We start from the raw sequence: 13165 nt of genomic DNA, 5'->3' as shown, positions 1-13165 counted from the left end.
GGTTTTTGCAGTTTTGTTTTACAGGGTATCTTCAGGTTTAAGGGAGCCAAATTTAATATTTTTTAAGACCTTTTTAAGGCCACTTTGACCAAATTTAAGCTATTTTCTATATTAAATTTAAGCTATAATTTCCAGCTATTGCCTGGAACCGGTGCTAACCACATCGCGAACGTGGGATTAGCCATCCAGTTGCCATTAAACTTCTCCATGGCGCAAGGTCCCACTAGCTTAACCAGCTAATGTGCTAATCTAAAAATTGCCCCCTTTCACAACCAACTGAATGTGTACGGTTCCGCTTACGCCAACATCATACACAAAAAATCCTGAACACTGAATAGAAATTCACAAAATTTTTATAGAAATAAAAGAATCTTGTTTAGTGGGCCTTTGGTAATTTAAGACCTTTGGAAGCTGTATTTAAGGATTATTTGTAATTTTTAAGGATTTTTAAGGCCTTAAATTTTTAAAAGAAAATTTAAGACTTTTTAAGACTTTTTAAGGACCCGCAGATACCCTGTTATATCTATTTGGTATATTTTAGCCTGTTTTAGAGTCTTTTTGCATTGCAGGAGTTCTGTTGCTTCTGTGATCGTTTTTGCTTGACTTTCGCTGAGTTATTCATGTGCTTGCACTAGTCTAATCCTGGAAACAGAACCTCGTAAACTGAAGATGCGTTCACAAAGGAACAACAAACAAGGATCTGCATGCTTAATGAGATGCAAAACCTTTTAACTTTGTGCTGGTTTCTATTAGCTGTTTGGAGTGTGAACAAACATTTGTCTGGTCTCTCTGCAGGAAAATCATCCCTACCAAAGCATGGTGGCTGAAACCCGACTCCTCAAGTCCGCCTGTCTGCACTCTGCCGGGCTCAAACCACCAGCTGAGAAGCACGGAGAAAGTGTTTATAAGAAAGTCTGACTCAGCGTCCCACAACCCTCTGTGCGCAGTTGCATAACGGCTCTGTTGCATAATGAAAAGCAAAAGCAGAATCGGTGTGAACACTCAGCACTTCAGGATCTGCTGCTAGCATGATTTATTGTACACCTGCTTTCTCCGCACTTCTAACTCAACACGCAGCTTTCTGCAATCACCTCCAGTCAAAAGTTTACAGGATGAAAACTCGTCTCTCTGAGGGGGAGATCACGTGCGCGTTTGTAGTTTAAGTATAAGTATTAAAAATAATTTAAATAACTTTAGATTTGGCCCTTTAATGTTTTTTTTTTTACCTTTATAAAACAGGAGGAAGAGCTGTGATGTTCAGAGAGAGTCTGTGAGGTGAAAGTGAGGCGATCAGGAGCTACAGAACAACACACTCCCTGAAACAATTAAGAATGACTCCTGACACTTCCAACAGGAAATGAGAGATCTTTTAAACATTGTTTAAATTCTTTAGGATTTATTACACAGCGGCTTAATCATCCAAACACAACTTTTATAGATGCTTTCCTTCCCCTACCTCTATTCATAATAACTTGAAGTCCAATCTTGTGGTAATTTCATTGATTGTATTTATTCGTTTCAAGCTCCCTTGTGGTTGTTTCGTATGGAAGCATATTAAGGTCAGTGAAGGGATAAAATACAGGAGAAATTTCTAATTACAAAGCAAACTTTTCTAGTTATAACGTGAAATAATATAATATAAATCTCGTTTTAGCAGAAACTTTCTCGTAATAACATGTTTATTGACGTCTCTAAGGATGTTTGAATTTCATTGAGAAGAAACAAAGGGAGAAGATAGAGTCAGAGAGAACCTCTTTACGATTTTTAGGAAGCAGTAATAAGTCACATACAGTGATCCCTCGTTTATCGCGGTAGATGCGTTCCAGACCTGGTCGCGATAGGTGAAAATCCGCGAAGTAGGGACAACATATTTACAGTATTTATTTAACAGGTACGTATTCACTATTCAGACTTTTAAAACCCTCCCTTTACATAGTACTGTATTTTTACTTGGTTTTTTTATAGTTTTATTACAAAAAGTGCATTTTATGATGAAATTGATGGAAAAAAACCAGGAATTTCTTGATATTTCACATAGAAAAATAACGCGAATTGGTGAAAAATACCGCAAAACGGCGAATTTCCCTTGAATAAGGCTCCAAAGAAAAAATCTGCGAAGTCATTAATCCGCGATAAACGAACCGCGAAGTAGCAAGGGATCACCTGTAATCGTGTTCTTCCACACTTTGAAAACAATGGAGAAAACAAACCCCTCGTGGAATTCTTGTCTACGCAAATTTGCACTACTTCTGCTTTCTAGTTGAGGCGCGGCTTTTTAAAAAGTTGACTTCCTGTTTGCGCTTTTTTACATTAAAAAACTTTGAATTGTTTTAATTGTAATAGCCAGTGTAATTTTTAGATTTATGTGCCGTTGTTTGGTGGGTTTTTTTCCCTAAAAGTTAAACATCAAGAACTGGAATAACAGCCTCGTTCATTCTGAGTAGAACGCCACAACATATAACCGCCATTTTACCGTTACAGCCTTTCTCGTTATTACGAGAAAGTTTTTCGCTAAAACAAAATTTATATCACGTGAGGAGCATTTTTGTTTTTAAGATACTGATCCTTTATTATTTTTTCCTCATATTGACACCAATATGCTTCCGTAGTTTTGTGACTCTTCGTTAGTTATTATCTCTTTGTAACACATTTTGAGTCTCCTTGAAGCTTGTTTGAGGGTATTTGTAGGGATGGGTACCGAATTCGGTACTTTTTAAGGTACCGACCGAATTCCACAGTACCAACCGAGCACCGATTCACTTCATTTGAAACGGTGCCTCGTTTCGGTACCCGTCCTTCACAACGAGAACTTGCCTAGACAGCTGCGCATGCGCAAGAGCGTTATGCCGTCAGTCGCTGCGAGCGAGTTGTAAACAGAGCAGCATGGTAGAAAGAACGAACGCTAAAGCTTGGGTCCACTTCACTAAATGTGATGGGTAACTGGGTGATGATGAAACCAGTGACAATGATCTAAGTGAGACATCCTCATCTTAATCTGCTCCGGTAGGTAAATAAAATGTTTAAGATAACGTTAGCTTGATTTGTTAGCTTCCGTTTCACTAATGGTGCGTTCGCTTTCTCCTCGGAACTCCAAAATTCCGACTAAAAGAACATGAACGCGCTCTAAAGTTTGGCTTCACTTTACTAAATGCGACGGGTGATTGGGTGAAGATGAAACCAGTGACAACGATCTAAGTGTGAGGCATCATCGTTTAAATCTGCTCGAGCGGTTGAATAAACAGTTTAAGATAACGTTAGCTTGATATGTTAGCTTCCTATGCCACCATTGTTATCATCTAATGGTGCGTTCGCTTTCTCCTCGGAAATTCTAACTTCCCAGTAGGAAAAATCAAATGAAAAAGGACGGTAAAAGGAATGAAGATACACAGTAAATTTAGTTCACAGTAAAGATGTTTGCTTCAGTTTAATTATCAGCTTATAAAACTACAAGGACGATGTTAAAATACAAACAGTTGTATGTTATTTATCGTGATATTTATCAAATATGGTTATATATTGAGAAAAATATATATTTAATTATAAAAGAGAATTAAAAATATTAAACACTCAAAAGTAACGAAAATTGGTACCGTTAAGTACCGGATCGATTCAAATGTCAAAGGTACCCATCCCTATATGGGGGTATATTATATATTTTGAGCTCTTCTCAAACAGTTTCTACAGTTGATTCAAACAACTTGTAGCTCCTGAAAAATAAAAGATCTGCTCTGCTGCTGTATTTGAGCACAGGGAGCCACCTGCGTGGTTTATTCTTTGTATCAACATGAAAGGAGTAAATTCTCCTACTTCACACGTCTGAAACTTGAATCAGTTGTTGCTTTTCATCTCTGCTGTGGCTTGAGGACATACAACTATCCTTGTCTGTTTCCAGCACTAAACTCGCAGCAACATCTCTGACACTAAACAGCTGCTGGAATCAGCCAGATGTGCTTGGGTTTGCTCCATCCTCACCTCCTTGTCCGAGATGAAGAGGTGGTCTCCCTTCAGAATCACGTAGCGGCTCCTCCACAGCTCCCTGAAAATCCCTCGACCACAGAACTTCCGGATCCAACCTGCCTTCTCGAGCTGCTGGATGGCGAGCGAACCGGAGTCCTGAATGACCTGAACACACAACGAGGAGGATAAATGAGACCCAAACGGAGGCAGGAAAAAAGATTTATAAAACGCACACGAGCAAAACGGAAGAGGAGATCAATCTTAATGACCGGAAAAGAGAAGAGTTTTTATTGGAGGAGCAGAGGAAGAGGATGCTGGAGATTAAAGCTTCTGTCTCCCGACTGGAGACGGGGAAGGAAGTCGGAGAGGTGAAGAGGAGGAATAATGATGGAGACGAGCAAATCATGATGATCGTGTTTGTCATGATCTGGCTGCTCTCTGTCGGTCTGACCTACATTAATTACATAACGGCTCAACTCTGACAGAAAGAAGAAACTGGGAACGGTTTCAGCACAAGAGATTAAAATAAAAGACACGCGAGCAACAGAAGATTTTCACTCAAGATAGAAAAGTTAATTTTATGGTTTCAAAAGCCTTTAAAGCCTCATTTTATTAACAAATATCACAAAATAGCACATTTCTGGACTTGTTAAAAACTAAATTATGAGTCAAGTTATCTCCAATTACATAATTTAATCCCTATAGCAGAATGTTTTAGTTTTTTTTTATCAGAGAATTGAGATTTATGCGTTAAAACATTCAGAAGTATGTTGAAAACATGATATTTCCTCAGTAGGAGGGGTTTGTTTTGTTTTTGCTGACATTTAGATTTATTTCGGACATACAAACATCCATTTTAATGAAAAAGTTAATTTTTGCATCCTGACAGAACCTTTCAGGCTTAAAACTGCATGATGCTAACAAGAAAAAAGGCAAAATTTTAATAATAATGAGACTTATTAAATATTTACTTTAACTCTTAGCAGGATTTAAATGTTCAGCCATCAAGGTTGAATGAATAAATAAGTATGAGTGAACTAGACAGGGTTTATGCTGGGTGTGTGAAAATAGACATTTTTATTTATTTTCAAACAATTCAATTCATCAAAGTGTTAGGAGATAAAAATAATGTTTACTAAAATTAGAGCAAATAATAAAACTGGGTGGATATGGAATAGAAGCAGGAAAACGAGCTTTTTCTGTGCTGAACAACATGAATATTAATGAATGATCCTGATCAGAATCTGTGGTTCTGTCTGAGTTTCTGGAAGAGATTTGTCTGCTTTAAAGAGTACAAACCGGAAGAATATTCCGGGCTGAGTTTGAGGGTCGGAAATGAACAAAAACCGTGAAAATAAACAGCTCTGAATCACTGACCCGTCTGCTTTGGTTGCTTTTCTTCATCCTCCCTCCACTCCGGGGCTCACACACAATCACACCGTGGCGGCGGGAAGACAAGAAGGGGTGGAGGGGGTGGGGTGCTGGTGGAGGTTCGGTCCGGACCGGCGGGAGCTGCAGCCCGGACACCGGATGCTCTGGTCCCGGTGTTTGCTGGAGTCGGTGTCGCTGCGTCTGCTTGGTCCACGCCGGTTCTTTACTTCAGCGCCGCGGCTGTTGTCTGAACCATGAGCTGCATCCTCCCTGCGCGTGCGCGCGCGCTTTGAAGCTGCTCTAGCACCAAATGCACGCGCCTTCTCATGAGAGCGCGCGGTACCTTTTTTTTGTATCCTAAAAGAACCCGAGAGCGACACCTAGCGGTAGAAGTACGGCAAAGCAAGCCCTACAAACAATCATTGCGCTGTTTTTATTATTTATTTTATCTTGTTTTGAAATTTCTGTTTCAGAACAAAAAGTGTAAAATTCCACTAGTTCAAGTAAATTCTTATTTTTTTTTAATAATTAAAACTTTCATGAAAACCAAAACCAAAAGTAAAGGTCATAAATGAATGCTTGCTTACTGGGAAAAATGTCTCATTTAAACTTTGCTGTAAAAACCTTAGAAATGTTACCAATTTCTTAACTATGTTTACTTAATCATCATATGAAATTATATATATATATATATATATATATATATATATATATATATATACACAATGCATTTTTTTATCTTAGCCTGCTTGGTAATTTCCTAATATTGGTACAAACTCATTTCTGCAAATTCACTTAAAAATTGAATAGTATACATATGTTTTACAGAATTAGTAGACTTGATTATGTTACTTTTTATCTTAATTTTATCTTTTATTTATTTTTTTATTTATTATTATCATTTTTAAAAAGTATCTTACTTGTGAAGCACATTGGGATTTTTATCTAGAAATGTGCAATTGTAAAGAATGGGTCGTTTACATCTTACTTTTGAACCATAAAATGTGAGATTCCATAGAAATATGAAATATCAATCTGATGGATCTTTCAATATTTTAACCAGAAGATCGGAACTTTTTATTGCAGGGATTAAGTGACACTTTGTATTAACTCCAAGGAAAGAGAGAGAGTCAGGTTTAAAATATTTATGAAATTTATTTCTACACAATTTAAACAAGACTAACTTTAACACTCTGTGTACTGGAACTAAGGTGGAGTGAGACGTGAAATGAACGATGGTGTGTGTGCGGAATGTTATTCAGAACCAGCGGATCCGGAGAAGCAGTTAGTTCTGAGTGGGAGAGAATGTTTCGCACTAATCATTACTAGGAGGTTTATAACACACATGAAACGCCATCTGTCGGTCTATTTACAGGGGAAGCCTCCGTTAGATCCAGAATGCCGAGGTCTTCAAGGACCCTCCTTGGAACTGAAGCCGGTAGAAAAGCAACGGTGCTAACCAAACTAGTCTTGGAATGCTTCCAGGTCACGACAGGTTATCACTGGCGTCTCCGAGACCCTAAAGGGGTTGTGAAGTTCAGCTTTTACTCTGAAGGAACCGATGCGGTCAGGTGTAACTTGCAACAGATTTTATCCAGCTTCTCAAGGTTCTTTATGGCTGAAGAGGAAGTCCGGATGGCCTGTCCGAGACTTCTTTAGAATGCTTTGAACTAAAGAAAAGGCAAGGCCGGATTATAATAATGGCAAACTGGGCACAGGCCCAGAGGCCCACAGCCACAAGGGGGCCCACACAAGCAGCAGTCTTTTTTGTTTTTGTGCAGCAGTCTAAACGTTGGAGAAAAATGTTGAGAAGTAATTAAAATTGCGCCCACATTTTCTAAGTTAACACACATTTCTTTTAACAATGGTAGTTTTTGTATCTATACTGTTCCTGCTTCAGCCCTCCCCCCCTCCCCCTGCCGCAACCTCACTGATGCGCCTGCAGCCTCTCAGAGTTCCTGCTGCTCTAAACATTGAAAGAATCATTTAATTTTCTGTTCCTCACTTCGGATTACCTTCAGTGGTGTCTGTTTGTTGCAACCACCAGGTACAAAACGAACTTGTTTTTATTTGACTATTTTTCTGTCCAGTCTCTGTTTATTATCTTCCTGCAACTCCTCTCAATCCTAAAGAAAAACTGCTACCTGCCTTCATATATATTCAACTTATGAGTTACCTTTGAACTGCAGTTAAAAAAGATCTAGCGACCGCAAAAATAGCAGACTGCGCACCGCGCGCTGGCCCCGGTGAGGTGAAATCACCGGAGGACGAAACAGGCTATCCGCTCCGCAGCAGTAAAACGCATCAGGCACAAATAAAAGACAGAAAACATAAAAGGATATGAGCCAACATGAACGATCACGTGTTAAATTTGTTTTTTGAGGTGGCGACACTTTGAGAATGTTACTGTGGCCGTTCTCAGGACACATCTGTCTGGAGCGCGTCAACCATCAGAGCTTTGCGCCTCTCAGCTCTAAATAATCCCAGCAGAGTCCACATGAATAATGTTATAAAAATAGAACCATAATTGTTTACGGCTAAAGTGACACATCCCTCAGAGAGACAGGGTTTCCCGACCGCTTCAGTGGAAGGAAATCTTACCGCATCGCTGTGGTTCTGCGCTGCGAACCCCTCTACAGGTCTTCAGCTCACTGTCCACCGTGTGCGCTGCGAGCTGCGCTGAGCACAGTGTCCAGTATAAAGCTCTGATGTTCTGATGGGAATCTTTTCTTGATTTATTTAATTACCTCCGCGATGTGCGTAAAGATTTAAATGTCAGCTCATCTGTGTGCGCATCAGTGTGCATCGGGGTAATTCTTTCAAAACAACCAACATCCTTGAGTTTATCCGTCAAAATAAACAGTCAAATGGAAATATCTTTAACCTGCCATTTAACTGTTTTGCCTTCTTGTGAAGACTGTTGCAAAGAGAAACAATTAAACTTGATTAACCCCAGAGCCATGCGCACAGCGCTGTACTGACTGTAAATGAGGAGGAAAATGATTTGATCGGATTCTTTTCTTACCTTTTCAACATGGCTTAATGTAAAAATTTTATTGAGTACAAACTTTAGTTGCACCAATCTAACGAGACAGAGCCTGGATTTGTATTTTGAACAGTTTAAACATGTTTAAAACGGAGGCATGCGTGACGCGTCTAAAGTTCGCACCTGTTCAGCTATTATGGAAATTAAACTAACAAGATGAATAACATAATTATTTTAGGCACAGACAACATCCCCCACACTTTTGAAACGCTTACAACGCACCTGCTACCAGTTACAAATTGTGAAGGGGAACGATTTTCACAAATGGCAAGAATAAAAAATGAACTGAGAACAACACAATCTCAACAGCGCCTCACTGCACTGTCACTGATGGCAATTGAATCTCAGCTTGTCAGGAATCTGGACTTTGATGACTTTTTAAATGAATTTACTAATAAAAAGGCCAGAAAGCAGTTTTTCTGAAGGCAAGAGAGGAGACCAACAAGAGGAAACAAAAAGAAGAGGAAGGATCCAGGAGTCAAGAGGAAGAAGGAGACAGGAGTCAAGAGGAGGAAGGAAACAGGAAACAAGATGAGGAAGGAGACAGGAGACAAGAGGAGGAAGGCGACAGGAGACGAGGAGGAAGGAGCCATGATTCAAGAGGAAGAAGGAGACAGGAGTCAAGAGGAGGAAGGAGACAGGAGACAAGAGGAGGAAGGAGACAGGAGACAAGAAGAGGAAGGAGATAGAAAACAAGAGGAGGAAGGAAACAGGAGACAAGAGACAGGAAGGAGACAGGAGACAAGAGGAGGAAGGAGACAGAAGAAAAGAGGAGGAAGGAAACAGGAGACAAGAGGAGGAAGGAGACAGGAGACAAGAAGAGGAAGGAGATAGAAAACAAGAGGAGGAAGGAAACAGGAGACAAGAGACAGGAAGGAGACAGGAGACAAGAGGAGGACGGAGACAGAAGAAAAGAGGAGGAAGAAAACAGGAGACAAGAGGAGGACGAAGACAGGAGACAAGACGAGGAAGGAAACAGGAGACAAGAGGAGGAATGAGACAGGAGATGAGGAGGAAGGAGACAGGAGACAAACAAAAAACATGCAGATATTTAACCCTTGTATCAACATTAGTAATCAAGTTTTAATACTGACAATGTTATGACATGTCTAAAAAGTGCTTCTGGGTGGCAGTAATGTTGGGGGAGGCCGGGTGGGGTGGGGTCCCTAAGCACATTGTGCCCAGGGGCCCCTGCAATGCAGGGCAATATTTTCATTTCTAGCCCCTCACAAATTGATGCTATAGTTCATCATGTTAATTCCTCTTTACGTGTGGCATTAGATGATGTTGCCCCTTTAAAAAAGAAGGTAATTAGGGACAGTAAGTTGGCTCCCTGGTTTAATTCTCATTTACGAGCTTTAAAACAAACTCTAGAAAATAGGAGAGAACATGGTGCTCTACGCACCACGAGGAGGCCTACCTATCCTGGAAAAATAGTCTTGTGCTATATAAAAATAAGCTTAGACAAATTAGAACTGCTTATTTCTCAGCATTAATTGAGGAGAATAAGCATAATCCTAAATTTCTTCTCAGTACAGTTGCCAAACTTACACAGAATCATAGCTCTGAACCATCTATTACCTTAGCCCTCAGTAGTAATGACTTTATGGAATTTTTCCCAAGTAAAATTAATTCTAATTCTAACAAAATCTTTAGCATCCTCCCTAATGCGATTTCTTCTTCCTCAGTAAGTGAGGCAGCATCAGAGGTGACTGTAGAACCTCATCTGTGCTTGAACCGTTTTGATCCAGTTGAGCTTTCAGAGTTATCAAAAATATTAGCTTCATCTAAACCTTCAACTTGCATTTTGGATCCAATCCCAACCAAATTATTTAAAGATGCATTTCCTTTGGTTACTGCCCCCATTCTAGATATAATCAATCTATCCTTAGTAAATGGATATGTACCACAGGATTTTAAGGTTGCTGTAATCAAACCTTCACTTAAGAAGCCTTGTCTGGATCCAGATGACCCAATGAATTATAGCCCAATATCTAACCTTCCATTTTTATCCAAAGTCCTGGAGAAAATAGTGGCCATCCAAGTATGTGAGCATTTAAACACTAACGATCTGTTTGAGGAATTTCAGTCTGGTTTTAGAGAGTATCACAGCACTGAAACTGCATGATATTCTCATGGCCTCATATAATAATCTTGTGTCTGTTCTAGTCTTGTTAGATCTCAGTGCTGCTTTTGACACAGTAGATCACAATATTCTTTTAGAAAGGCTTGAACATGTTGTAGGGATCAAAGGAACAGCAATAGGCTGGTTTAAATCCTACCTGTCTGATAGATTTCATTTAGTAAATATACATGACAAATCTTCTTCATTCTCTAGGGTTACTTGTGGAGTACCACAGGGTTCAGTGCTTGGACCAATTCTTTTTACTATATATATGCTCCCAGTTGGTAAAATCATTAGACAGCATGGGATAAACTTCCACTGTTATGCTGACGATACTCAGTTATATTTATCCATTAACCTGATGAACCTAATCGGTAAGGTAGATTACAGGCTTGTCTTGAGGACATGAAAAATTGGATGACTGTAAACTTTTTGCTTTTTAATCAAGACAAGACGGAAGTTCTCATCTTTGGACAAGAAATCCAGAAAAGGAAATTGCTTAGCCAATCACCTGACCTGAATGGCATTAAATTAATCTCCGAGAACAAAGTAAGGAACCTTGGTGTTATTTTTGACCAGGACATGTCATTCAAATCCCAGGTTAAACAGGTTTGTAGGTTTTCCTTTTTCCACCTTCGGAATATTGCTAAGATTAGAAGCATCCTTTCCAGGAGTGATGCTGAAAAACTAGTTCATGCATTTATTACATCAAGACTGAATTACTGTAATTCATTACTCTCAGGAAGTCCATAGAATGTAGTTAAAAGTCTTCAGATTGTCCAAAATGCTGCAGCTAGAGTTCTGATGAGAATTTAAAAGAGAGATCATATCTCTCCTGTCTTAGCTTCCCTACATTGGCTAACTGTTAAATTTAGAATAGATTTTAAGATCCTTCTTCTCACATATAAAGCTCTTAATAATCAAGCTCCATCATACATCAGAAATGGAACCAGCTCCCAGCTTTAGTCCGTGAGGCAGACACCTTGTCTACTTTTAAGACTAGGCTTAAAACATTTTTATTTGATAGGGCCTATGGTTAAAATATGATGTTAGCCTAAATCTGGACAAGTGGGGGAGTAGAGGGAGGTGGAGTGTACAGTCGGTAAAGACAACTCTCCCTTGCCCTGCCTCCAACATGCCTCCATCTAAATAGGATAGATTATCCAGAGTTATCTCTGTAGTTATGCTGCTATAGGCTTAGACTGCTGGAGGATACACTGACCACTTTTTACACTCTACTACTTTCTTCTACAATCTGCTCTTTAACTGTATTATTTCCTGCTACTTCAGCTATTAACTTTATTTTTTCTCTAAGTGTTTTTCTCCCCAGAGGAAGCTACAACGATGTTCTGCTGAGCTGTGGTGGCCTCATGGTGGGGGCCATCATCTAGCACACTGCTGCTAACCACTTCAACATTCTCCCTCTCCTGATAATAACTTTTTACTTTCCTTGACGTTGGATGTGCTACTACTAGTTTATCCGTTTAATTATAGATCCACTAGGATAAATACAATAAAGTTTGTCTCTCACCAAATAGAATATTTACTAAGCAATCACAGTGTAACCATGGACACATTGCTTGTGTGTGTGTGTGTGTGTGTGTGTGTGTGTGTGTGTGTGTGTGTGTGTGTGTGTGTGTGTGTGTGTGTGTGTGTGTGTGTGTGTGTGTGTGTGTGTGTGTGTGTGTGTGTGTGTGTGTGTGTGTGTGTGTGTGTGTGTGCTCTGTCTTCTCGATCCCCAGTGAGTCGTGGAGGATGGCTGCTTATACTGAGCCAGGATTCTCTGGAGGTTTCTTCCTGTTTAAAGGGAGTTTTCCTCTCCACTGTCGCTAAATGCTTGCTTAGTATGAGGATTGCTGTAACTGACACTAGTCAGTGACTTGATGCAATTTGCTGGGTTCCTTATAAAGGAAATTTTTTTTCTGATTGGCTTAATGAACTGACCTGAATTGAAATGTTTATTATGTGAAGTGCCTTGAGATGACTCTTGTCGTGATTTGGCGCTTTATAAATAAAATGGAATTGAATTGATAATCCGGCCCTGAGAAAAGGTGGCGTGGAATCGTTTTCATAATTGTCATATTTTGGTTTACTGGCGAATCAGAATTCGACATGCAAAAAAGGGTTTATACAAACACCACAGAGAACCACGCCTAGCCAGAAACGACGGTTCTGATTGGATCAGACAAAAGGAAATGTGTCATGTGACTTTAGCATTACGTGTCATTAGTGTCTAGTAGGGGCTGCATGACTTAATTTTTTTTATAGTCGACAGTCAAGTAATGAAAATCGAGTCGACTTTGACTTGTCGTTGATGACGTCATACACCTGAAGCGGTGCGCGGGTGGGGTGGGGTGGGGGGTTGGTTCGCTGGAGCTTTTGACAATTAAAATTGCGTCTGCATTTTCAAAGTTAAACACATCTCTTTTAACAACGGTAGTTTCTGCATCTAAACTGCTCCGCTTCAGCCCTCTCCCCCTCCCCCTAAGCAGTGGCCGCAAACTCACTGATGCGCCTGCAGCCTCTCAGAGTTCCTGCTGCTCTAAACATTAGACCTTGGCCACTATCTCATGCAGATTAGCCTGTCAGAGACTTTATGTCTCTGCTCGAGTAGACGTAGCAGATCATGACCTTCATGACGCTACACAATATAATGAAAAAACGTT

General features: G+C 39.8%; 1 protein-coding gene across 2 annotated transcripts in view; it reads right to left on the bottom strand.

Moving 5' to 3' along the window:
* plekho1a (pleckstrin homology domain containing, family O member 1a) overlaps positions 1–5499 on the bottom strand; it is a 19652-nt gene extending 14153 nt beyond the window's left edge. For both annotated transcript variants that reach the window (XM_015973405.3, XM_015973406.3), the window contains exons 1-2: positions 5335–5499; positions 3973–4122 (exon numbers count right to left, since the gene is read on the bottom strand). In XM_015973405.3, the coding sequence (XP_015828891.3) occupies positions 3973–4122; positions 5335–5361 (177 nt within the window). In that variant the 5' untranslated portion in view covers positions 5362–5499. The remainder of the gene's footprint in view (positions 1–3972; positions 4123–5334) is intronic.
* Between the last annotated feature and the right edge of the window lie 7666 nt (positions 5500–13165).

This window comes from Nothobranchius furzeri, chromosome 19 (assembly GCF_043380555.1).
Source record: "Nothobranchius furzeri strain GRZ-AD chromosome 19, NfurGRZ-RIMD1, whole genome shotgun sequence".
In the NCBI taxonomy this organism is placed as follows: domain Eukaryota; kingdom Metazoa; phylum Chordata; class Actinopteri; order Cyprinodontiformes; family Nothobranchiidae; genus Nothobranchius; species Nothobranchius furzeri.
Note: the sequence above shows the minus strand (reverse complement) of the source record. Positions and strands in the feature narration are given on the sequence as shown.